Below are 22808 nucleotides of genomic sequence, written 5' to 3'. Positions count from 1 at the left end.
GCAAGACCTGGACCGTCATAGCAGCTCACTTCCCCACCTAGTGGTGCTGCTGGAAAAGCACTAGGAGGAGTTCATAATAAGACAATTCAACTATAAATGAAGCAGCTAAGCTGGTGCTTTACTAAGGCCACAGTGGGCCTGACCTGACTTAGCTGTGTCTCCCTTAGCACAGCACTGGCGTAATTCCAAGGGTCAGGGTGTGGGGGTCTCCACCATTCACAGAACCCCACGTCTTCCATCAGTCTGCTTAGAAATGGGATCTGAGGGCTCGTACCCCTCACAAATACTGCCCCTGTGTTGTGAGCGTGGTGCGGCTCACCAAAGGCAGCCATTAGAAAGACTGGAGGGTGGGCCATGAACTGATCCTCACATCCTGCATTCTTAGCCATGTACATCGTCGTCCACTACGGATTAGGGAGTTGATACAATCGCTTAATTCTTCAAACTGCTTCTGGAAAGCTCATGCCCCACGGAGGACTTTAAGGTCCACAAATCACAACGTTTTGGAGGTCCCAGGTCACAAGGTGGTTAGATTGGTTTCGACTAGGGCCAGGGCCTTTTCAGTACTGGCCCTGACTTGGTGGAACGCTCTGTCACAAGAGACTAGGGCCCTGTGGGACTTGACATCTTTCTGCAGGGCCTGCAAGACAGAGCTGTTCTGCCTGGCCTTTGGTTTGGACTCAGTCTGACCCTTATGTTGCCCTCCCCTTAAGGTCTTGATCTATCGGCTACTTTTAAAATGAGACTGCATTTTAAATTGCATTTTAACCTGTATTTTAAATGGTCTCCCCATTATGTTTTTGCTGTGGTTTTATTGGTGTTAGCCGCCCTGGCCGGAGAGGGCGGGGTATAAATAAAATTTACTATTATTATTGTCAACAGTGATGCGAAGTGTGTCATCATAGTGGCAGAAGGGCCCAACGCACAGCAAGGACCCTCCCCACCTCTGCCCAAACAAAAGCCAACACTTGTATGTGTAAATAAAAAAGTTAAAGGTAAAGGACCCCTGGACGGTTAAGTCCAGTCAAAGGCAACTATGGGTTGCGGCGCTCATCTTGTGTTCAGGCCGAGGGAATTTGTCCATAGACAGCTTTCTGGGTCATGTGGCCAGCATGACTAAATCGTGGGTGACACTGTGGTCTAAACCACTGAGCCTCTGGGGCTTGTCGATCAGAAGGTTGGCAGTTTGAATCCCCGCGACGGGGTGAGCTCCTGTTGCTCTGTCCCAGCTCCTGCCAACCTAACAGTTTGAAAGCACGCCAGCGCAAGTAGATAAATAGATACCGCTCCAGTGGGAAGGTGAACTTGTATGCTTACCCACTGCTGGGTGTTGACTTGCCCGACTGTGGCTGTGGGGTAGATTTCCCAGAGGTGGTGGAGGCCTGGGGCCCAGCGTCCAACTTCAGCCTCTTTGCTGCAGGTAGCTCACTGGAACCTGCCTGCCGCTTTCCTGTTCCAGGGAAAGAAAACCAGCTTGCCTCAGGACAACCATTGCAACACACCTTCCCTTCCACCCCTGGAGCCCGAATGAATGAGGCTAAAGAGGGAATGTACGCCTCAGTAATTTGTGCATTCGTTGGTTTTGCTACTATTCATTTACAGCCGTACCTTGGTTCTTGAACGCCTTGGAACTTATACGTTTTGGCTCCCGAACGCTGAAAACCTGGAAGCAAGTGTTCCAGTTTTTGAATGATTTTTGGAAGCCAAACGTCCAACACAGCTTCTGCTTGAGTGCAGGAAGCTCCTGCAGCCAATCGGAAGCCACACCTTGGTTTTTGAACGTTTTCGGAAGTCAAACGGACTCCTGGAACGGATTACATTTGAGAACCAAACTTCGACTGCATTGCTATTTTCTAACTATGGGATACAAAATACAGGTAGGTAGCAGTGTTGGTATGCCATAGTAAAAACAAAAACAGAAGTCCCCAGACCCTTATCTATAGTGAGAGGGTGGGGAGGGGTATTACTCAGAACATTCTATACAAGATCTCAAAGTAGCTGTCATATTACAAAAGAATTTCAGAAATAGACTGGAAAGAGAAGTTGCTGAATTACAACTTATTGCCAAACTTAAAACCATGGAGAGACCTGGTCTTAATAGAGACATTGGATTCTTATCTCATTACACATGATAAAGCTATTTTTGGCCATCTCATCCCTTGTTTTTTCCTGTTAGACTAATTGCAGTCGTTAACAGTCATCAACTGATTTACCACACCTATCAGCCAATCACCCATTCCCACCATCCTTCTGAGTAATACCCCCCCAGCCTCTTACTATATGCTGTACTTTTCGGACCATAACACGCAGTTTTCCCTCCCTAAAAGATAAAGGGAAATGTGTGTGCGTGTTATGGAGCGAATGCAGGCGGGAGGAGCCGCTCTTGCTGCCTTTTCGGCAGCCTCTCCTCTCCTCCTCCGTAGCTGGGAGGGAAGCCGGCAACAGCTGAGCGCATTCAGATTCTCAGTGTCTGCCTGCTCTATGGTTCTCCCTTACACACATGTAAGCGGCTCTGCTTTCTTTACAATGAGCCGGAAGGAGGGACAAGGAGGGCATCCCCTTCCGTCCATCCCCCAGCACCTCACCGGTAAATTCAAACAAAGCGGCTTACAAGGCTCGTGTCCCTGAGTCTCCTCCTCCTCTTTTCGCTCCGGTTCGAGGCAAGGCAGCTGCACAAATGTGAGTTCCCCCTCTCTCTTCCTTCCCTCCCTCTCTTCCTCTTCCAACTTAAAACAATATTGGGGGGCAGCCAGGTAAGCCCCACCTCACATACCACAATGGGGGGTGGGGGATGACTCCCTCAAATATTTAATGGGGGGGTGAAGGCACCTAGGCCCATAGGAGTTGGCTGCTTTGCCTAGGACAAATGTGAGCTCTCCCTCCCTCTTCCAACTTCAATAAAATATTGGGGGGGGCAGGTACAGGTAAGCCCCATCTCACAGACTGCAATGATCTCAAGACAAAGTGCATGCACACTGGTACCTTATATGAATGGCAATGCCCATCGGCATGGGGGGAGGATGACTCCCTCAAATATTAATGGGGGGGAGGCACCTAGGCCTATAGGAGTTGGCTGCTTTGCCTAGGAAAAATGTGAGTCCCCCCCCCCTCTTCCTTCATCACTGTATTGGAGATACCATACATTACTGACAGTTCCTTTATCATTTTCTTGAAGAAAACTGTACCGGTATTTTCTTGCAGAAAACACCCCCCATTCTGATAAGGATGATAAAGCAGAGAAGACTAGCATATAAGATTCCTTTTAAACTAGAAGTAGTAAAATATGCTAAGGAGCATGGAAACAGAGCAGCAGAGAGACATTTTGGGCCACCTCCAACAGAAAGAATGATAAGAGATTGGAGGAAACAGGAGGATCAGCTGCAAAAAGCAGATAAAAATAAGCACACTTTTCGTGGACATGCTGCAAAGTGGCCACAGTTGGACGTGGCCATGAAAGAATGGATCACACGTCACCGCAATAATGGCTTCACAGTCTCCACAAAAATGATAATATATGAAGCCAAACGCATTGCTTTAGAGAAAGGCATTCATGATTTTACTGGCTCACCATCATGGTGCTACAGATTTATGAAGCGATGTGGCCTTGCTATGCGCATGAAAACTAGAATTGCACAAAAAATGCCAGAAGAATATGAATCTAAGATTCTGTCTTTTCATAAATTTGTAATTGATGCTAGGAAGAGAAATGGATTTGAAATTGGCCAGATTGGGAATATGGATGAAGTCCCGCTAACCTTTGATGTGCCATCTAATAGGACTGTTGATCTGAAAGGTGCCAAAACTATTGCTGTGAAAACCTCCGGACATGAGAAAACCCATTACACAGTTGTGTTGTCTTGCTGTGCAGACGGCACCAAATTGCCACCCATGTTAATTTTCAAAAGGAAAACATTTCCAAAAGAAGTGATTCCACGAGGAATTGTTGTACATGTTCATGAGAAAGGATGGATGGACGAAAATGGAATGAGAGTATGGGTTGAAAAAGTGTGGTCCAAACGTCCTGGAGGGCTTTTGAAAAAACCTGCCTTATTAGTACTGGACCAGTTTAGAGCACATATTAGCGAAACTACAAAAAAGTGCTTTAAAGAAGTGAAGACTCATCTAGCTGTAATTCCTGGAGGTCTTACCAGCCAGTTGCAACCTCTCGACGTTTCCATCAACAAGCCATTTAAGGTCTTTTCTTTATGCGAGAAGAGTGGAACAAATGGATGGCTGCTGGTAATCATGATCTGACACCTACAGGACGAATGAAGAGGCCCACTATCACTCAAGTTTGTGAATGGGTGAAAACATCATGGCACTTGGTGAAGGAGGAAATCGTTGCACAGTCATTAAAAAAATGTGGCATTAGCAATGGTTTGGATGCAAAAGAAGATGAGATTTTATATGAAGATGGCGAAGAAAGTGATGCCAGTGATTGTGAGCAGCTGAACTTCATAGATTCTGACTCTAGCACTGATGAGTTCTTGGGGTTCACAGAAGACTAGAAGAGTACTCGAACCTAAAATTCTCTCTTCATTTGTTAATGACAGTGATGATGGTTCTTAATGCCACTGTTGACTGCTGTTCACTTTACATGGTTGTAGTATGACTCTGATATACCGGTTGTTTATTAAATAGTTTAGTACAACATTTGATTCAGAATATTTTTTTTCTTGTTTTCCTCCTCTAAAAACTACGTGCGTGGTATGGTCAGGTGCGTGTTATAGAGCGAAAAATACGGTATAAGGGCCCGGTGTATCAGAAGAAGTGCACACGAAAGCTCATACCAATAACAAACTTAGTTGGTCTCTATGGCGCTACTGGAAGGAATTTTTTTTTATGGGATACAAAGAATGGGAGGAGAGAGGGACCACAGGCCACAAAGAAGAGCGGAACAGGTATGGTTTTCAGCCTCACGGAGGAGCCCTGCCCATTGATCATGGGAGCCGTTTGCCTGTTTTCCAAAATACATACAAGGCCCAGAAATTTTCAAGAAGCAAAGAAGAGGGCACCCATTTCAGCTTATACAGTACAGTGGTACCTCGGGTTAAGTACTTAATTCATTCCAGAGGTCCGTTCTTAACCTGAAACTGTTCTTAACCTGAAGCACCACTTTAGCTAGTGAAGCCTCCTGCTGCCGCCGCACCGCCGGAGCACGATTTCTGTTCTCATCCTGAAGCAAAGTTCTTAACCTGAAGCACTATTTCTGGGTTAGCGGAGTCTGTAACCTGAAGCGTATGTAACCTGAAGTGTATGTAACCCGAGGTATGACTGTATACAATACAAAGCAAAAGGCAGAGCTCAGAAGCTCCTGTGGGCCCACACTCGACTGTACCTAGCTCCAGTTTGTTGGCTGCGGCCCGCAAGGTGGATGAGGTGCCGGCATCCACCAAGGGCGTCCCGGGACGGCTGTTCCCTTGTGAGCTGCTAGCCGAGCCCTTGCGTTCCTTCTTGGGAGGAGTCTTCTTTTTCTGTGAGGGCAGAAACACAGGCTCAGCCAGGGCTCCCTTCTCCACTCAAGCACCGCCAGTGTGTGTGGCCCTCAATACGCTGTCGGGCCCATCCATGAAGCAGGTTGGAATGACAGAATTGTGAGGTGGAAGGGAGGCTGGACCAGTTCAGTTGGCAGTTGGGAGGAATATAATAATAATAATAATAATAATAATAATAATAATAATGATGATGATGCTGCTTTCTTGTACAGTGGTGCCCCGCAAGACGAACGCCTCGCAAGACGGAAAATCCGCTAGACGAAAGGGTTTTCCGTTTTGGAGGCGCTTCGCAAAACGAATTTCCCTATGGGCTTGCTTCGCAAGACGAAATGTCTTGCGAGTTTTTCCAACTCCCCCCCCCCTTTTTCTAAGCTGCTAAGCCGCTTATCAGCTGATCTGATAAGCCGATAAGCCGCTAATAGCGCTAATCCGTCAATGGGCTTGCTTCGCAAGACGAAAAAACCGCTAGACGAAGAGAATCGCAGAACGGATTCTTTTCGTCTTGCGAGGCACCACTGTATTTATAAAAGAAATCCACACTGGGGCGAAAACTTGCAGCTGATGCCGCTCCCTGCCTGCAGGAAGTTAGTGCAAGCGGACATTCAAAAAAATTGATTTCTTCACTGCCACTGTCAGTGTCACACAGTCCGTTCTACCACATATGGGGACCAGGCTTAGGCTGGAAATGACAGCTGTTCTCCAAACAAGGTCCAAACCCCTGGAATGCCACCCCCAACCCAACTGCATCTGGGCTTACCGTCATGAAGAGTGCTGAAGATGCTTCGCTGTCAATGTCGCTGTCCTCAGACGTCTCAGACTCATCACTGGTGTCTGTAAAACAGAGCCAAACCAAGTCAATCTGGGCTTTGCTGTCTTCGTGGCAGACTTCAAAACAAACAAGTCACAGGTAGAACCCATTTGACACTGGCACGGAGATTCTAGGTCAGGCTGCTGCTTGTTCACCAAGGCTTGTTCTCAAGGAACTGCAAGACCACTCAGGTCAAAAGTAAAGCACTAGGCCAGGGTGGCTAATATGGTGGCCTCGAGTTGTTGTGGACTCCCAGCTCTCACCATCTCTACCTATTGGCAGTGCTGGCTGGGGCTTCTGGGAGTTGGAGCACAACATCTTCATTTGGAGGGCCCTAAGTTGGGAACTAAACTATCTCCCAAGGCCAGAAATAATGTTTTGATGCTCAAGCTTCTGCCCCTTCTGGGTTTCCAGGTGTGTCGCTGGAGACTTTTGTCAGCAGGTCAAGGTTGGGCGCATGCTACAACTGACAAAATTCTGCCCCAAGGAAGCAAAGTTCTGAAGTATAATTGTTTAAATGCACAGTAAAACAGAATGTCTGTATGTATGTTGTGAAGGGTTTAACAGTGGAAAATTCCATAGGGCCATACTGAAGCTCTCTAAGCTTCTGAGTTGATAATTAACTGTTCTTCTCTGCTAGCACTCATGTGAGTGTTTAACCTTAGATCACGTGAGGGTATTCAACTGCAAGTCTCTGGAAGCCACAGAGACAACAAAGGAGGAGCTGCAAAGTCTTAGGCCGGATGCAGCCTAATGCAAGCTATGGGAGAAACAGAGCTTTGATTTTTGTTCTGATCGTATTTATGTTATATATTTAAGAAGAATCTATGCTTGAATGTGCACATGCTTTATACAACTTTCTGGATAAAGCATATGCATATGCATATCATTGATTGTTTTTCTACCTGTTTTGAAGTTCTGTTTTTTTTTTTTTAATAATTTTTATTCAGTTTTCCATATATTTTTTTAACAAATAAAACAAAACAACAAAAGACAATAAAATGCAACATGTATAATTTCCTGCTCTTAATTTCATATTTCTTACTCTCCCGACTTCCTCATACCTCCCCTTTCTGCATTCTCATGTCAAATTAATTAATTAACAAATCCCTCCCTTACTTTCAGATTTATTATAAAAACATTCATTTTCTTCCACTTAATCATAATCGCTGTTAACCCCTATTTTTCTTATTCAACATCAATCTAACATTCACTAATTTTAGAGTATTTCTTTAAATAGTCTTTAAATTTTTTCCAATCTTCTTCCGCCGTTGCTTTTCCCTGGTCGCGGATTCTGCTCGTCATCTCTGCCAAGCCCATGTAGTCGATCACTTTCATCTGCCACTCTTCTACGGTGGGTAGGTCTTGTGTCTTCCAGTACTTTGCTATAAGAATTCTTGCTGCTGTTGTGGCATACATAAAAAAAGTTCTATCCTTCTTTACAACCACTTGGCCGACCATGCCCAGGAGAAAGGCCTCTGGTTTCTTAGGAAAAGTGTACCTAAGTACCTTTTTCAGTTCATTATAGATCAGTTCCCAGAAAGCCTTAATCCTTGGGCATGTCCACCAAAGGTGAAAGAATGTTCCTTCTCTTTCTTTACATTTCCAACATTTGTTCTCGGGCGAATGATAGATTTTCGCAAGCTTGACTGGGGTCATGTACCACCTATAAATCATTTTCATAATATTTTCTCTCAAGGCACTACATGCCGTGAATTTAATCCCGGTGGTCCATAACTTTTCCCAGTCAGCAAACATTATGTCATGACCAATATCCTGGGCCCATTTAATCATTGCAGATTTAACCATTTCATCTTGTGTATTCCATTTCAACAGCAAGTTATACATTTTTGACAAGTTCTTAGTACTAGATTCTAACAGTTCAGTTTCTAATTTTGATTTTTCCACCTGGAAGCCGACTTTCCTGTCTAGTTTAAAGACTTCCATTATCTGATAATAATGCAGCCAGTCTCTCACTTTCCCTTTTAACTTCTCAAAACTTTGCAATTTCAGTCTGTCTCCTTCTTGCTCCAAAATTTCCCAATATCTCGGCCAATTAACCTCCATATTTAATTTTTTAACGGCTTTTGCCTCCATTGGCGACAACCACCTTGGAGTTTTACTTTCCAGCAAATCTTTATATCTAATCCAGACATTATATAATGCTTTCCTGACAATATGATTTTTGAAACCCTTGTGAACTTTTACCTTGTCGTACCACAGGTATGCATGCCATCCAAAAAAATTATCATAACCTTCTAAGTCCAAAATATCAGTATTCTCAAGAAGTAGCCATTCTTTCAACCAGCAAAACGCTGCTGATTCATAATACAATTTAAGGTCTGGCAGGGCAAATCCGCCCCTTTCTTTCGCATCAGTTAATATCTTAAATTTTATTCTAGGCTTCTTGCCCTGCCAGACAAACTTAGAAATATCTTTCTGCCATTTCTTAAAGCAATCCATCTTATCCACTATTTGCAATGTTTGGAACAAAAACAACATTCTAGGCAGTACATTCATTTTTATAACTGAAATTCGACCCAACAAGGAAAACTTCATATTTGACCAAATTTCTAAGTCTTTTTTTACTTCCGTCCAAGTTTTCTCGTAATTATCTTTAAATAAATTCAAATTTTTAGATGTCATATTTATACCCAAATATTTCACTTTCTTAACCACAGTTAACCCTGTCTCCTTCTGAAACTTTTCTTTCTCCAATACTGTTAGATTTTTCTCCAAAACCTTCGTTTTAGATTTGTTTAGTTTAAATCCTGCTACTTGACCAAATTCTTGAATTAGTTCTAATACTCTTTTAGTACTAGATTCAGGCTCTTGCAATGTAAGTACTAAATCATCTGCAAAAGCTCTCAGTTTATATTGTTTAACTCCGACCTGTATTCCTTTAACCAGCTGGTCCTTTCTGATCATATTCAGCAAAACCTCCAGGACCGATATAAAAAGTAATGGAGAGATTGGGCATCCTTGACGTGTCCCTTTTTCAATAGGAATTTCTTCTGTAACCACATTATTTACAATTAATTTTGCTTTTTGTTCAGAATATATCGCACTTATACCATTTTCAAACCCTTGACCTACCCCCATCCCCCGAAGATTTTTTATCATAAAACTCCATGAAATGTTATCAAAAGCTTTTTCAGCGTCCACAAATATCAAAACAGCTTTAGTATTAATATTCACTTCCAGTTTTTCCAAAATATCAACTATGTTCCTTACATTATCTGACAAATGTCTTCTCGGAAGAAAACCTGCTTGGTCCCTATGTATCTCCTCCATCAAAACTACTTTCAACCTTTTCGCTAAAATATCAGCAAAAATTTTGTAATCCACATTTAATAGGGAGATTGGGCGGTAGTTTTTAAGTTGAGTCTTTTCTATCTCAGTCTTTGGTATAAGTGTGATAAAGGCTTCTTTCCACGTATCTGGTGCCTTCTTTCCCTCCAAAATTTCGTTACAAACTTCTTTCAAAGGTTGTATTAACCACTCTTTCAAAATCTTATAATATTTAGAAGTCAATCCATCCGGTCCTGGAGATTTGCCCAATGCCATATTTTGAATGGCACCTTCTATTTCTTGCTCTGTTATTTTCTGATTCAAAATCCCTTTACTTTCCTGAGAGATCTTTTTCAGTCCATTTTTCTCCAAAAACTGTTCTATATCCGTATCACTCTGAGGACCTTGTTTATACAATTGTCTAAAATATTTCTGGAAGCAATCCCTAATTTCTGTTGGTTTATAGATGTTCTTTCCATCCACTTCTAAATTTGTAACTGTGTTCAATTTTTGTCTCTTCCTTATTTGCCAAGCCAGCAGTTTACCACATTTATCAGCCGATTCAAAAGTCTTCTGTCTCATTTGCTTAATTTTCCACTCTATTTCTTGATTCATCAGCTCCATATATTGTGTCTGATATAGTTTAATTTCTTTCAAAATATCCTGTGATTTTGGCTTAGATCTCAATTTCCTTTCCCCCTCTTTTATTTTCTCCAAGATTTTCTCTTTTTTTTCATTCTGGCTTTTCTTTTTAATTGCATTCTGTTGTATCAAAAATCCTCTCATCACTGCTTTGCTTGCGTCCCAGATAATTCTTTTTTCTATATTGGTCCTCATATTAATTTCAAAATAATCCTTCAAAGTCTTCTGTGCCTTTTTGCAAACTTCTTCATCTCTAAATAGGGTGTCATTCATCCTCCATCTAAAGGTACCAGTTGTTGTTAACTTCATCACCATCTTTACTGCATTGTGGTCGGAGCAAGTCTTTGGGCAGATTTCAACTTTTTTTATCCTAGGTGCCATTCCTCTAGTAATCCATATTTGGTCAATTCTAGTCCATGTCATTTTAGCTTCAGAATAGAAAGTTCCCTCTCTTTCAAGTGGGTGTGTTGTTCTCCAAATGTCGACTAGATCCATATTGTCAGTCATTTCAAAAAAGATTTTTGGTAGTCTTCCATCTTTTGTAACTACCTGTCTTTGAGATTTGTCCATGTTGGTCGATACTACTCCATTCATATCTCCCATCAATATTAAATTTGTGTCCGTATAGTCCATCAGTGTCTCATGCAGCTTCTTAAAAAATTCAACTTTCCCCTCGTTTGGTGCATAAATTCCCACGATCAAAAATTTCTCTCCTTGATCTTGAATTTCAATTGCCAAATATCTTCCTTGTTCATCTTTAAATTTTAATTTCGGTTGTAATTTTTCCTTTACGTATATTACCACTCCTCTTTTTTTAACTTTGTCTGATGAAATAAATTCTTGTCCTAATTTTTTATTAATGAGTAGTTTCCTATGTGACCTCGTCACGTGAGTTTCTTGTAGGCAGATCAAGTCCAATTGCTCTTTTTTTAATATGTGAAAAACATTTTTTCTCTTCCGGGGAATGTTTAGACCGTTACAGTTCCAACTTAGAAGTTGTAGAGCCATGGTCAATCTATTTATCTTCTCCTCCTGTCGCTCCTAGTAGTTCTTCTTCTTCCGTCGGTGGTTTCAGTCTCTGTAATAATTTGTCTTTGTCCAAAGTTCCTCCTCCAGAGTGATCTTGTCCCAAATCCGCCCCCTTGCAGAAATCGTCTTCTTGTTGATGTAAGAACTTGTCTTTGTCTTCCACTGTCTTTATTTTCCTTTTCTTTCCCTTATATTTAAAAGATAGGCCTTGAGGAAACTCCCACCTGAATGGTATGTTATTCCTTTTCAGTAGGACCACCAAGTTCTGGAACTGTTTTCTAGCATCCAAAATTTGCTTTGGGATATCCTTAAAAATTTCCACGAAGGAATCCTCAATTCGTAAAGTTCTCTGATAGTGCAGATCCAAAATTTTGTCCCTCTCTTCTTTTGATCTTAACGTTATCAAGCAATCTCTTGGTTTATTCCTTCTTTGCCATGTACCAAGTCTAAATGCACTCTCTATCTTAAATTCTTCCTTCTCCAAATCCTTTCGCCAAAACTCTAAAAACTCTTTTGTTAAATAGTCCACAAGGTTGTCCCCTTCGCTCTCGGGTATTGCTCTAATCCTTAAATTCCTCTCCTTCCTCTGCATCTCAATCATCGAGAGCGCCAAATCGTGGTCCTCCAACTTCTTGATAACCGGTGGGAGTCTTTCGTCAGTTACGATTGCAATCTCTTTTGCTTCCTCTGCTATCTTCCGAATGGTGGATGTTTCCTCTAGTAACTTTCCAATATATTCTGTATTGGAATTCACTTTATTTCCAAGTTCAATTATACTTTTAGTATTAATGTCTATTTTTCCTGAGATCTCTGCTACAGTTTTATTTGTTTCAGCAACCTGTTTACTGGATTCAGCAACTTGTTTACTTGTTTCAGCTCCTTGCTTTTTTAATTCTGCACCTTGCTTTTTTAGCTGGTCCAAAGATTCATTTATTTTCCCCAACAGTTTCGAAAGTGCTTCCTCCGACATAACTTTTGTCTTTTCTTGTGGAGTGGCTGCTGCCCCAGAAACTCCAGATGTAGAAGGCCTCCTTTTCATGAAAGGCTCGATTCCGTATTGTCTACCAGACCTCAGTGCTTTTTCTTGAAGCTCTCCTTTATCTTGGTCACTTGCCATAACCGTATGTTACAGTCAAGGTCACTCTCACACTCATATCTCCCTTTTCCCAGCAGCTGGTTAAATTCCACTCTACAACTGTAGTTAAACCAAATTCCTCCAGAGGGCGAATGTAGCAATTCTTCTCTTTACAATTTTTAAAATGGAGAAAATATTCCCAAAACATTCAAAACAGTTCCCAAATCCTTCAAAGTTTCACAAAAGCACTCAAATGGCCACAATATTAGTCTTTGACAGATTGAAACAAAGTCCCATCAAATCTGGCAAGAGCGTATCTTTTTAGAGTACAATTTAATGCAACTTTGTAGCCTTAACGTAGTAACAGTCCGCAGCCAGCTACCCTCTCCGGCAGTCCGCTCCAGGATCAGAGCACAGCGGTATAAATTTTCCCCTTCTATACCAGCAGGAAATTTGAAGCAATTTAAAATACGATCTCCCCCCCACTCCTGCCTTCGAGGGGGGAAGGGTCCCAGTCTTAGATCGATGATTTAGTTTTCAAAAAGAACTTTAAAGTTAAAGCTTAGCAGTTCTTTGCTTTGATGTTGCTGCAGATCGGAAAGGTAGACTTCCCTTTTAGACCTTTTCCGTTTCGGTATTCAAATTCAAAATTTTTGGCTCCCAATTAGTCCTTAGATTTTATCCTACTCACGGATAGTAGATTCTTTAATTCCAATTCAGAAGAAGAAGTCAGCGCTCTCCGTCAATGGCGACGCGGCTTCACTCCGCAGGCTGGGTACGAGCGACTCTCAGCTCCACGCCACACACCCGCTGCCGTTCCAAAGCCTTTAAAAAGGCTTTCTCGCAACTTCGGGGGGGCGCAAACGGTGCCCACCGAGTCTCCGGTTCACAGGCTTCGTGCCTGTGACTTTTTAGGGTCCCCGCTTCGCCGTAGCTAGGGACCCGAACCCGCGGAGCCGATTCCCCTCAGGAGCTCCGAGGGAAACCCGCCATTAGACGATGGCGCTAACCGGAAGTCCTGTTTTGAAGTTCTGGTTAATAAAGCTTTAAATAATACTTATGGGTCTGGACAATTTTTATTCCAAAAGCATTCAGTTCTTTGCACCTCATTGCTTCAAGCAGCACATTACTAATATCTGCAATAAGTTCTACAACCTAGCTATAGGGAGACATTAGCTGCTATAAAGGCTACTCTAGCCCTGATTCCAACAGCCACATTCTTTATAGCATGTCTTTGAGGCCATAAAGGCTTATAAGCCTTGGTTTTTTTAACAAGTGAAAGCAAAGATCCTTGGGAAATTGAATGCTATGCCCACTGCCATAGCCTGTGAAATTGCAGCATAAGCTTAGTTCTGCCTCTCTTAAGTCTGACTAATAATAATAATAATAATACATTTTTATTTATACCCCGCCCTCCTTGGCCAGGGCTGGGCTCAGGGCGGCTAACACCAAATATGAATTACGAAAAATGTAATAGGAAAACAAACAACAAACAAAACAAAACAAAACAAAACAAAACAAAACAAACAGTTAATTAAAATACAGCTTAAAATGCAGTCTCATTTTGGTAAAAAGGTAAAGGTAAAGGGACCCCTGACCATTAGGTCCAGTCGTGACCTACTCTGGGGTTGCGGCACTCATCTCGCTTTATTGGCCAAGGGAGCCAGCGTACAGCTTCCGGGTCATGTGGCCAGCATGACTAAGCCGCTTCTGGCAAACCAGAGCAGTGCTCGGAAACGCCGTTTACCTTCCCGCCGGAAGGTCTACTTGCACTTTGGCATGTTTTTGAACAGCTAGGTTGGTAGGAGCAGGGACCGAGCAACGGGTGCTCACTCCGTCGCGGGGATTTGAACTGCTGACCTTCTGATTGGCAAGTCCTAGGCTCTGTTGTTTAACCCACAGCGTCACCCGTGTCCCTTCTCTCATTTTGGTAGTAACCCATAAATCAAGACCATAAATGCTTCCCCTTTCCCAGCCTTCTATGGTATGCTGCTTCAATACTCGAGGCTTTTAGAATCACAGAACTGTACAGTGGTACCTCGCGTTAAGAACTTAATTCGTTCTGGAGGTCCATTCTTAACCTGAAACTGTTCTTAACCTGAAGCACCACTTTAGCTAATCCAGGCTGAAGAGATCCTCAAACTGAAGAAGCAGATCAATGCCCTCTATGCCAAGCACACGAAGCAATCCCTGGATGTGACTGGTAAGAAGCATCGGAGCCAGAAGGTGGGGCAGGGAGACAAAACCTTGTGTGCCAGGGGAGATATCTAGTACAGTGGTACCTCGGGTTAAGTACTTAATTCGTTCTGGAGGTCTGTTCTTAACCTGAAGCACCACTTTAGCTAATGGGGCCTCCTGCAGCCGCCGGAGCACAATTTCTGTTCTCATCCTGAAGCAAAGTTCTTAACCCGAGGTAGTATTTCTGGGTTAGCGGAGTCTGTAACCTGAAGCGTCTGTAACCTGAAGCCGAGGTACCACTGTAGAGTTGGAAGAGACCACGAGGGTCATCTAGCCCAACCGCCTGCGAAGCATGAATCTTTTGCCCATTGTGGGGCTCAAACCCGCGACCCTGAGATCTTGTGCTCTACCAACTGAGGATTACCTTTCTTTTTCTTTTTATCCTGGGGAGTCGGGGCCTTCTTTTCTTCTTCTTCCTCTTCCTTCTCCTCCACCGGCTTCTCCTCCTCGCTCTCTTCACTGCTCTCGCTTGCTTCGTCTATACCTGCAAAGCAGAAAGGCAACGGGGTTAGGAGGCAACAGATTTGGGGTTGACTTGTTTCTGGGCAAATCCGCTTGACAGTTTCCCCCATTCCCCTTGCCAGTGCCGGCTAAAAGGAAAACCTAACCCGCCTATGCCAGATCAGTTGCTGCTTCCCTCTCTGCAGGGAAGTGCAGCTCTGAGAGGGGTGCAGAGTGGCCCTAGAGGTCTTTGAGCAGAGGATGATCAGCCAAAGTACATCTCTGAGGATTATTGGGGGAAGCCAAGCCATGCAAGCTGGCAGAAAACTGGGTAGATCTAACTCAGATGAGGACAAAGGCAGAACAGAATCTCCTTGCAGGTCAACGTCAGTATGCACACCAACATGCATCTTGTGGGATGTAATCCAATGGCACAGTCAAATGCAACATTCCTTATTTGCCTAGAGTGGGCACAAGCAGGGGTCAACCAGTCAGTGTAACTTCCTGTTCCACTGGTCTGGAGCTTCCTCTCCCTGCATGTGACCCGGGAGATGGGCATCGCTGTGGCTGACTCCACAAAAGAGCCATGCAGCCACTTTCTCAGTTCGTCTTGCCTCTTACTGCTCTCTTGCTGATCTTTTGCTGCCATGCTGCTCTCCTGCAGCCATTTTGTTATCTAAATGTAATGTTGCTGTCTGCTGGCTCTCAGCCAGCAGCACATGAGTTCAGTCTCCCTATGAGATAAACTCACTCTTTCTTTGTGTAACTATTAAGTAAAGCCTGCCTTTCAGAGATCATATCGTGAACTGAAATGTGAGTAAACGTTTTGTAACTTTACTCAGAGAGACTCTCATCTTTATTCTTTTAAGAGGGATCAAAGGGGACACCAGGAAATAATCGTAACTAAGAGATTCTAATGAATCTGCAAACTAGCTTCCAGCTATATTGAGAGGAATCTGTTCTGCTACATACTAGAGTGAGTGAGTGAAGGATAATACTTATCCAATATATCCTTTCTTACTTTCCTTAACATTCCCACACATCTTACAGAGGAGATGAGCAAAACAACGATCAGGGCCAATGGATAAAAACCACCAAGCTTCCAATGGGCTGCTCCAGGTCTTGCTGCCATCTTGAACTTTAGGATTTGTTCATTTGCACGACCTGCTCAGCCACACACCTTTTGGGATGTCTTCCTCTTTAGTCACCTTGGGCTTCCCCACGGCTTCTTCCACAGAACTGCTGTTAAGGGGACAGGGAGAACCCTCAGTGCGAATGGACACAACACATAGAGGCAACATGAAGTGTCGGCAGGGAAAGCCACCCGTCCCAACAGGGGGAATAGGAAAGAGAAGCAGCAGCAGACTGACCACCCCGGGGGTGGCCAGGCAATGTTTGCCCCCGCCTTGCTGGGGGGGGGGGACCACTTCCCGTCCACTGCGGTGCCCACCTGGATCCGTCAGACATGTAGTCAACCTCTTGCCCTTCAAAGTCCCCATCATCGCTGTCTTCAAAGGCTTCATCGTCAGATCCCTTCTTCTTCTTTTTCTTCTTCGTCAGAGGGGCTTTCTTCTTGGGCCTGGTGGGTTTCTCATCTAATGAATAACGGGACAATGTTAAACACTTTTCTCCAAAGGCAGAAATCTCAAGAAATCTCACTGGGAGTGATAGCCCAGAGGTATAACCCAAGGGGAAGAGGAGAGAAAAGAAAAGAAAAGTAAAGAAAAGAGGTGCACTTTTGAAGGAATGATCGTTGGGTGTGGAGCACACTTCCACCCGCAGACAAAGCCACAGCTGTCTGAACATCATGCCCTCTATCTAACCTTTGCTCTCTTAGCGGTCTGCCGTGCCCTGTCTGTGACTTTTGTCTCCTTCGTCATACATTGTTCAAGGGGAAAATGACGCGGTGGAAACAGGTGCCAAAATAACTTTGTACCACCCCATGATCTCGAGATTGGAAGATGTGTAAAGGTCACAGTCCAAAATGTATCTGACTGGTTTTGCATATTGTGCTAATAAAAGGAGCCTCTACAGAGCTAGCCGGCAGCTTGTCTTGGAGCATGTTTGCCAGCGTGCTTCTGCACAGCTCACCTGCATCCAACCTCCTGTCGCCCTCCGTTATTCCTATACACTTTATACAGCACAGAGCAGGGGGTGAGGAATCTGGGAGCCTCCAGGTGTTGCAGGCCTACAACTCCCATCATCCCTGACCAGGCTGGCTGGGGCTGGTGGGAGTTGGAGTCCAGCAACATCTCGAGGTCCACAGGTTCCCCACCTGTGACAAATAGCAAATGCACAGAATCTTCCGCCGCAAATTGATTTTTATGAATAAGATTATATGCACAGAGCCAGTGTCAAAGGAGATCCACCTTCTGTGTGGGCCATAAACTCAAACAAGGAAAAGACCTAGCAATACCAGAGACAAAAGCTGCACAAGAGTGCTTCAAGGTTTGCTGAAGCCCAACCTCTTTTGGAAGCACTCCAGCTCTTGTTGTATGGCCCAGATGTGTCACTGCTACCTATCACAGTGACTATGCCTTGCTGCTCCCATCCCTCACTGTTTCTCTTATAGGACGTAACTGTTCTTTTGGTCTTTCCTGAAGCCTTGCAGAAGTTTGCCCAAGCCTTCCTCCACACGAGAAAGAATGAAAGCTCAGTGGGGATGAAAGGGAACTCATTATAAAGCTAGCCACTGTCTCTCAGAGAGGTCCTTCAAAAATCCAGGTCAGAAAACAGGAATTTATTGAGTTTTTTGAAGCTGTTATTAAAGTTGCAAAACTATGAAGTACGGGGTGGAACAATGGAGAATTTCTGAAACAACAATGGGATATTAGCTCCTCCGCCCAAGGAAAAGACAGACATACAGTGGTGCCCCGCAAGACGAATGCCTCGCAAGACGAAAAACCCGCTAGACGAAAGGGTTTTCCATTTTTCAAGGCGCTTCGCAAGATGAATTTCCCTATGGGCTTGCTTCGCAAGACGAAAACATCTTGCGAGTCTTGCGAGTTTTTTCGCTCCCCCCCCCTTTTTCTAAGCCGCTAATCCGCTAATAGCCGCTAAGCCGCTAATAGGGATGCTTTGCAAGACGAAAAAACCGCTAGACGAAGAGACTCGCGGAACGGATTATTTTCATCTTGCGAGGCACCACTGTAATATTTTACAAGGACAGGAAGAAACATCACGGACAGAATAATTGCCACACACAGGATGAGCAAGGATATAGTTTGAGTGCCTCACCTGTAGTTTTATAAATCATGTAATATGTCAATACAAATGGAAGTTGTTAATATTGTAGTTGTATAAGGGATTGTTATTTTGACCAGAATATAATTGAAATTAGTAAGATTTTGGAATGCAGAAATGAAGTATATCATCAAACCATCAATTCTAGCGGGGGGGGGGGGGGGGCACCTAAATTACATAATTTGGTATCTGAATGACTGGTATCAGTAATTATATTATAATTTGGCATTGTTATAATGAGGCTATTATTGGATTATTGTAATTGAAAACTAATAAAATTATTATATAAAAAGAATCCAGGTCAGAGCTGCCACCCCCACCCCCTGCCCTTCGCACCATCAGCATCGCTAAACTCGCTGTCATCTGAGCTCATCTCCAGATCATCTTCCAGGTCATGGATTTTTAGATCGCTCCCTTTCTTTTTGCCTTTCTTTTCCTTCTCCTCCTCTTCTTCATCGCCTTGGTCTTTCAGCCGCCGCTGCTGCATGATGCTAAAGTGGTTCAGAACCTTGTTCCGCCTGCAAAAGGCAAAAAATGGGGCCGGACTCAACCGGGCTGCTCCTTAAAGCCCCAGTTCCCCAGGACACTGTGTTGGGAGGCAAGGGCCACATGGCACAGGGACTCGCAACAAACCAGGCTGGAGCCTTAAAGCACCAGGCAGGGATCCTGCAGTTCCGGGGCAGGGGACCAGAATTTTTTGTTTCTTATGCACATGAAAGATGCTATACAAGTTATAAGATGTGGGTGGCACTGTGATCTAAACCACTGAGCCTCTTGGACTTGCTGATCAGAAGGTCAGTGGTTCGAATCCCTGCAATGGGGTGAGCTTCCATTGCCCTGTCCCAGCTCCTGCCAACCTAGCAGTTCGAAAGCACGCCAGTGCAAGTAGGTAAATAGGTACAGCTGCAGCAGGAAGGTAAACGGCGTTTCCGTGCGCTCTGGCACTTGTCACGGTCCTCTGTGCACCAGAAGCAACTGCTGGCCACATTACCCGGAAAGCTGTCTGCGGACAAACACCGGCTCAAGCGAGATGAGCGCCACTACCCCATAGTCGCCTTTGACTGGACTTAACCGTCCAGGGGTCCTTTGCCTTTTTACCTTATACAGTGGTGCCCCGCAAGACGAATGCCTCGCAAGACGGAAAACCCGCTAGACGAAAGGGTTTTCCGTTTTGGAGGTGCTTCGCAAAACGAATTTCCTATGGGCTTGCTTCGCAAGACGAAAAGCCGCTAAGCCGCTAAAAGCCGCTAATAGCGCTAATCCGCTAAGCCGTCAATGGGCTTGCTTCGCAAGACGAAAAAACCGCTAGACGAAGAGACTCGCGGAAGGGATTAATTTCGTCTTGCGAGGCACCACTGTAAAGGTAACAGAAGCACTGGACCCAAGATGAGAGACATCGCCACACCTTGGAAGCTTCCTAAAGATCTCTCCACTAGGCTAAGAGGAGACAAGGTTCCTACCAGAGAGGAATGGCAAACCAAGCTGATGAACTATGCCGAAATGGCAAAGCTGATGGGAAACCTCAGGAACCAAGAGGAAAAAAACTTTACAAAAGAATGGGAAAAATTTATAAGTGATCTAAGAAACCACTGTAAGCAGATGGAAACATAGGCAGGATTCTGATTTCCCTTGTAGTGTAATAATTACTATGGACAATATGGATTGATATAAAAGATAGAATTTGGAAGAAGATGCAGTTTTAAATGTTTCAAATGGGACCCCATGGAAGGGGTGGTGGGAAGTCCAGAGATTCGGAGAAATATCTGTATATTGATATAAGTTTGGATTTTCACAATTTGGTATTGGTAAAATCAAATAAAAATGATTTCAAAAAGAAAGAAAGAAAAAGAAACCAGCACAATGATTCCTGCTAGCTCAAGAGGACTCTCCTGCCACCTCGCACTCCCCAAATCTGATCTGGAGGGTCAGTTATTATTACATCTGAAGGCAGCCCTGTTTAGGGAAGCTTTTAATGTTTGATGTATTATGGTATTTTAATATTTTGTTGGAAGCTGCCCAGAGTGGCTGGGGAAGCCCAGCCAGATGGGTGGGGTATAAATAATAAATAAATTAATCATCATCATCATCATCATCATCATCATCACAGTTGAACCCCTCCACAGAGGGGAGGAGATGGGGGATCATTCCACCAGACAAGCAGAGATGCATGAGCTGATGGAACAATCTCTTTACATTGAATTCCACCCCATGTGTTGTAGTCTACTAGCTTTCACTAGGAATAGACCCCATGAAATTAACAGCCGTGCCTGATTTAGGCCCCCCAAAGTCCCTCTGCTCACCTCTCCCACTCCTCCTCAGCTTCCTCCGCAGTCAACGTGCGGTGCTTGGCAATGGGTGTGAAGTTATACCAGTTGTTGACTGGAAAGGCTTCAAAGGCGCCGTCTGGACACTGGGTGAAGATGTAGTAGGAGGTGTTTTCGGTCACCCCACCCTTCTTCACACCTTTGAACCTGAGCAAAAAGAAACAGTATGAAGCATGAAGCAGCAGCATTCTTAGTACGCCAAAGGTTTTAATCTTAGGGATTCAGTTCCGGAAAGGTGCAAGGCAAGATCAGGGGAAGACACACCTCTTAAGACTCTGATGTCAACTGCCCAAATCCAGGGATATGATTGAAACACTAAATCTGTTGAGTTTTTGAGAACCTCAAGAATTTTAGCTTCTGCTTAAATAAACATGTATTGTTATTGCTATTATTAAATCCTCCACTTGTCACAGTTGTTAAAACTGGAAAATCACAGGGTCTGGATGTAGGAACAGTTTAGCTCCCTGCTATATATTTATTTTAAATTCAAGTTATGCACTTCCTTCCCCACCCCCAGCCCTGCAAGTCTGGAACCAGACTATTCATAAGATAAAAAATATTTAAGTGTCCAGAAGGTGCACATACGGGTTAGCCTAACTTTCTAATTTTGAGACTTAAGTTTTCCCAGTTGCAAATGTTTAACTAGAGCTTTCTAGATGTCAAAGCTGCTCCATCACCTGCTCACGAAGTGGGAGAGGTTCATCACATGCTCCAATTCTAGACTTTACCAAGTGCAAGCAAACTGAAGAGTAACGCTAGCCCAAACTGGTAGTATACAAGTATAAAGTAAGCAGCCCAAAAGTGGCACACAAAACACTAAAAAACCATTCTACGTTCTAAATTTTATATTAATAATGCAAAAATTGAGAGAGCTATACACAAGATCTACTACAAAATACAGTCTTTAAATATCTACAGGAGCCTGGCTAAAGGAACATTTAAAGACTGTATCTTCCTTTTGGACACAATTTGAATGAGATTTCTGTTTGTGGCTTCTGTAGATCTTGTACATAGCTCTCTCAATTTTTGGATTATTAATATAAGATTTAGAACGTAGAATAGTTTTTTAGTGTTTTCTATGCTGCTTATGTGCTGCTTACTTTATACTGGTCTACTACAAGAACTGGGGATGCGGGTGGCACTGTGGGTTAAACCACAGAACCTAGGGCTCGCCGATCAGAAGGTCGGCGGTTCGAATCCCCGTAACGGGGTGAGCTCCCGTTGTTCAGTCCCTGCTCCTGCCAACCTAGCAGTTTGAAAGCACGTCCAAGTGCAAGTAGATAAATAGGTACCAATCCGGCGGGAAGGTCAACGGTGTTTCCGTGTGCTGCTCTGGTTCGCCAGAAGCGGCTTAGTCATGCTGGCCACATGACCTGGAAGCTGTCTGTGGACAAAAGCCGGCTCCCTCGGCCTATAGAGTGAGATGAGCACGCAACCCCAGAGTCGGTCACGACTGGACCTAATGGTTAGGGGTCCCTTTACTTTTTACTACGAGAATTGGCAGCATAGGTTCATTTCTTCAGTACAAACTCCCAAACTGAGCTGTGAACCAAAACCCCGTTGGGCAAAAAAGCACCATCACCCACTCACTTGCGCCCAGTCTTGCCGTTGACTTTCAGGATCCAGGGCTGGTCTTCAAGCTTGAACTCCTTCAAGATGATGCCATATTTCTTGCGCCGTGCCTCCTCACGCAGCTTGCGGTTGAACTCGCTGCCAGCTCCTGACTCCGGCATCTCTTCTTCCTGGTAGATCTTCTTATTGCTGAGATCTCGCTCCATCTTTGCCTATATGAAGGAGCAGAAAAGAAAGGCCCAAAGGCCAAGGTCAACCCGTATTGTGTTGTCTCTAATAAAGAGGGGTGGGGGATGAATTTGCTCTTAAGCAGCTCCAATTCATTACTAAAGGTCTGCTAGCACAAAGTATGGATTCCAATTAAGTACAGTCGTACCTCGAAAGTCGAACGGAATAGTACCAGAAATAGTACCTCGGGTTAAGAACTTTGCTTCAGGATGAGAACAGAAATCGTGCGACGGCAGTGGGAGGCCCTATTAGCTAAAGTGGTACCTCACGTTAAGAACAGCTTCAGGTTAAGAACAGAGCTCCAGAATGAATTAAGTTCTTAACCCGAGGTACCACTGTAACACTTGTAATGTCACAAACACTACAGACAATATGCACAGATTCAAAATATAATTACGAAATAATATGCAGTCAAAAATGTT

At 43.9% G+C, this 22808-nt stretch overlaps 1 protein-coding gene across 1 annotated transcript in view; it reads right to left on the bottom strand.

Annotated features, from left to right (window-relative positions):
- Positions 1-22808, bottom strand: part of GTF2F1 (general transcription factor IIF subunit 1) — a 28687-nt gene that overhangs the window by 1903 nt on the left and 3976 nt on the right. The window contains exons 5-13 of the mRNA XM_079960114.1: positions 22177-22370; positions 20563-20733; positions 18599-18780; positions 16470-16614; positions 16200-16261; positions 14943-15062; positions 6253-6326; positions 5339-5474; positions 1318-1450 (exon numbers count right to left, since the gene is read on the bottom strand). Of these exons, the coding sequence (XP_079816240.1) occupies positions 1318-1450; positions 5339-5474; positions 6253-6326; positions 14943-15062; positions 16200-16261; positions 16470-16614; positions 18599-18780; positions 20563-20733; positions 22177-22370 (1217 nt within the window). The remainder of the gene's footprint in view (positions 1-1317; positions 1451-5338; positions 5475-6252; positions 6327-14942; positions 15063-16199; positions 16262-16469; positions 16615-18598; positions 18781-20562; positions 20734-22176; positions 22371-22808) is intronic.

Source organism: Podarcis cretensis, assembly GCF_951804945.1.
Source record: "Podarcis cretensis genome assembly, chromosome: 17".
In the NCBI taxonomy this organism is placed as follows: domain Eukaryota; kingdom Metazoa; phylum Chordata; class Lepidosauria; order Squamata; family Lacertidae; genus Podarcis; species Podarcis cretensis.
The sequence above is the reverse complement of the archived record's forward strand: the minus strand, read 5'-3'. Positions and strand labels throughout refer to the sequence as shown.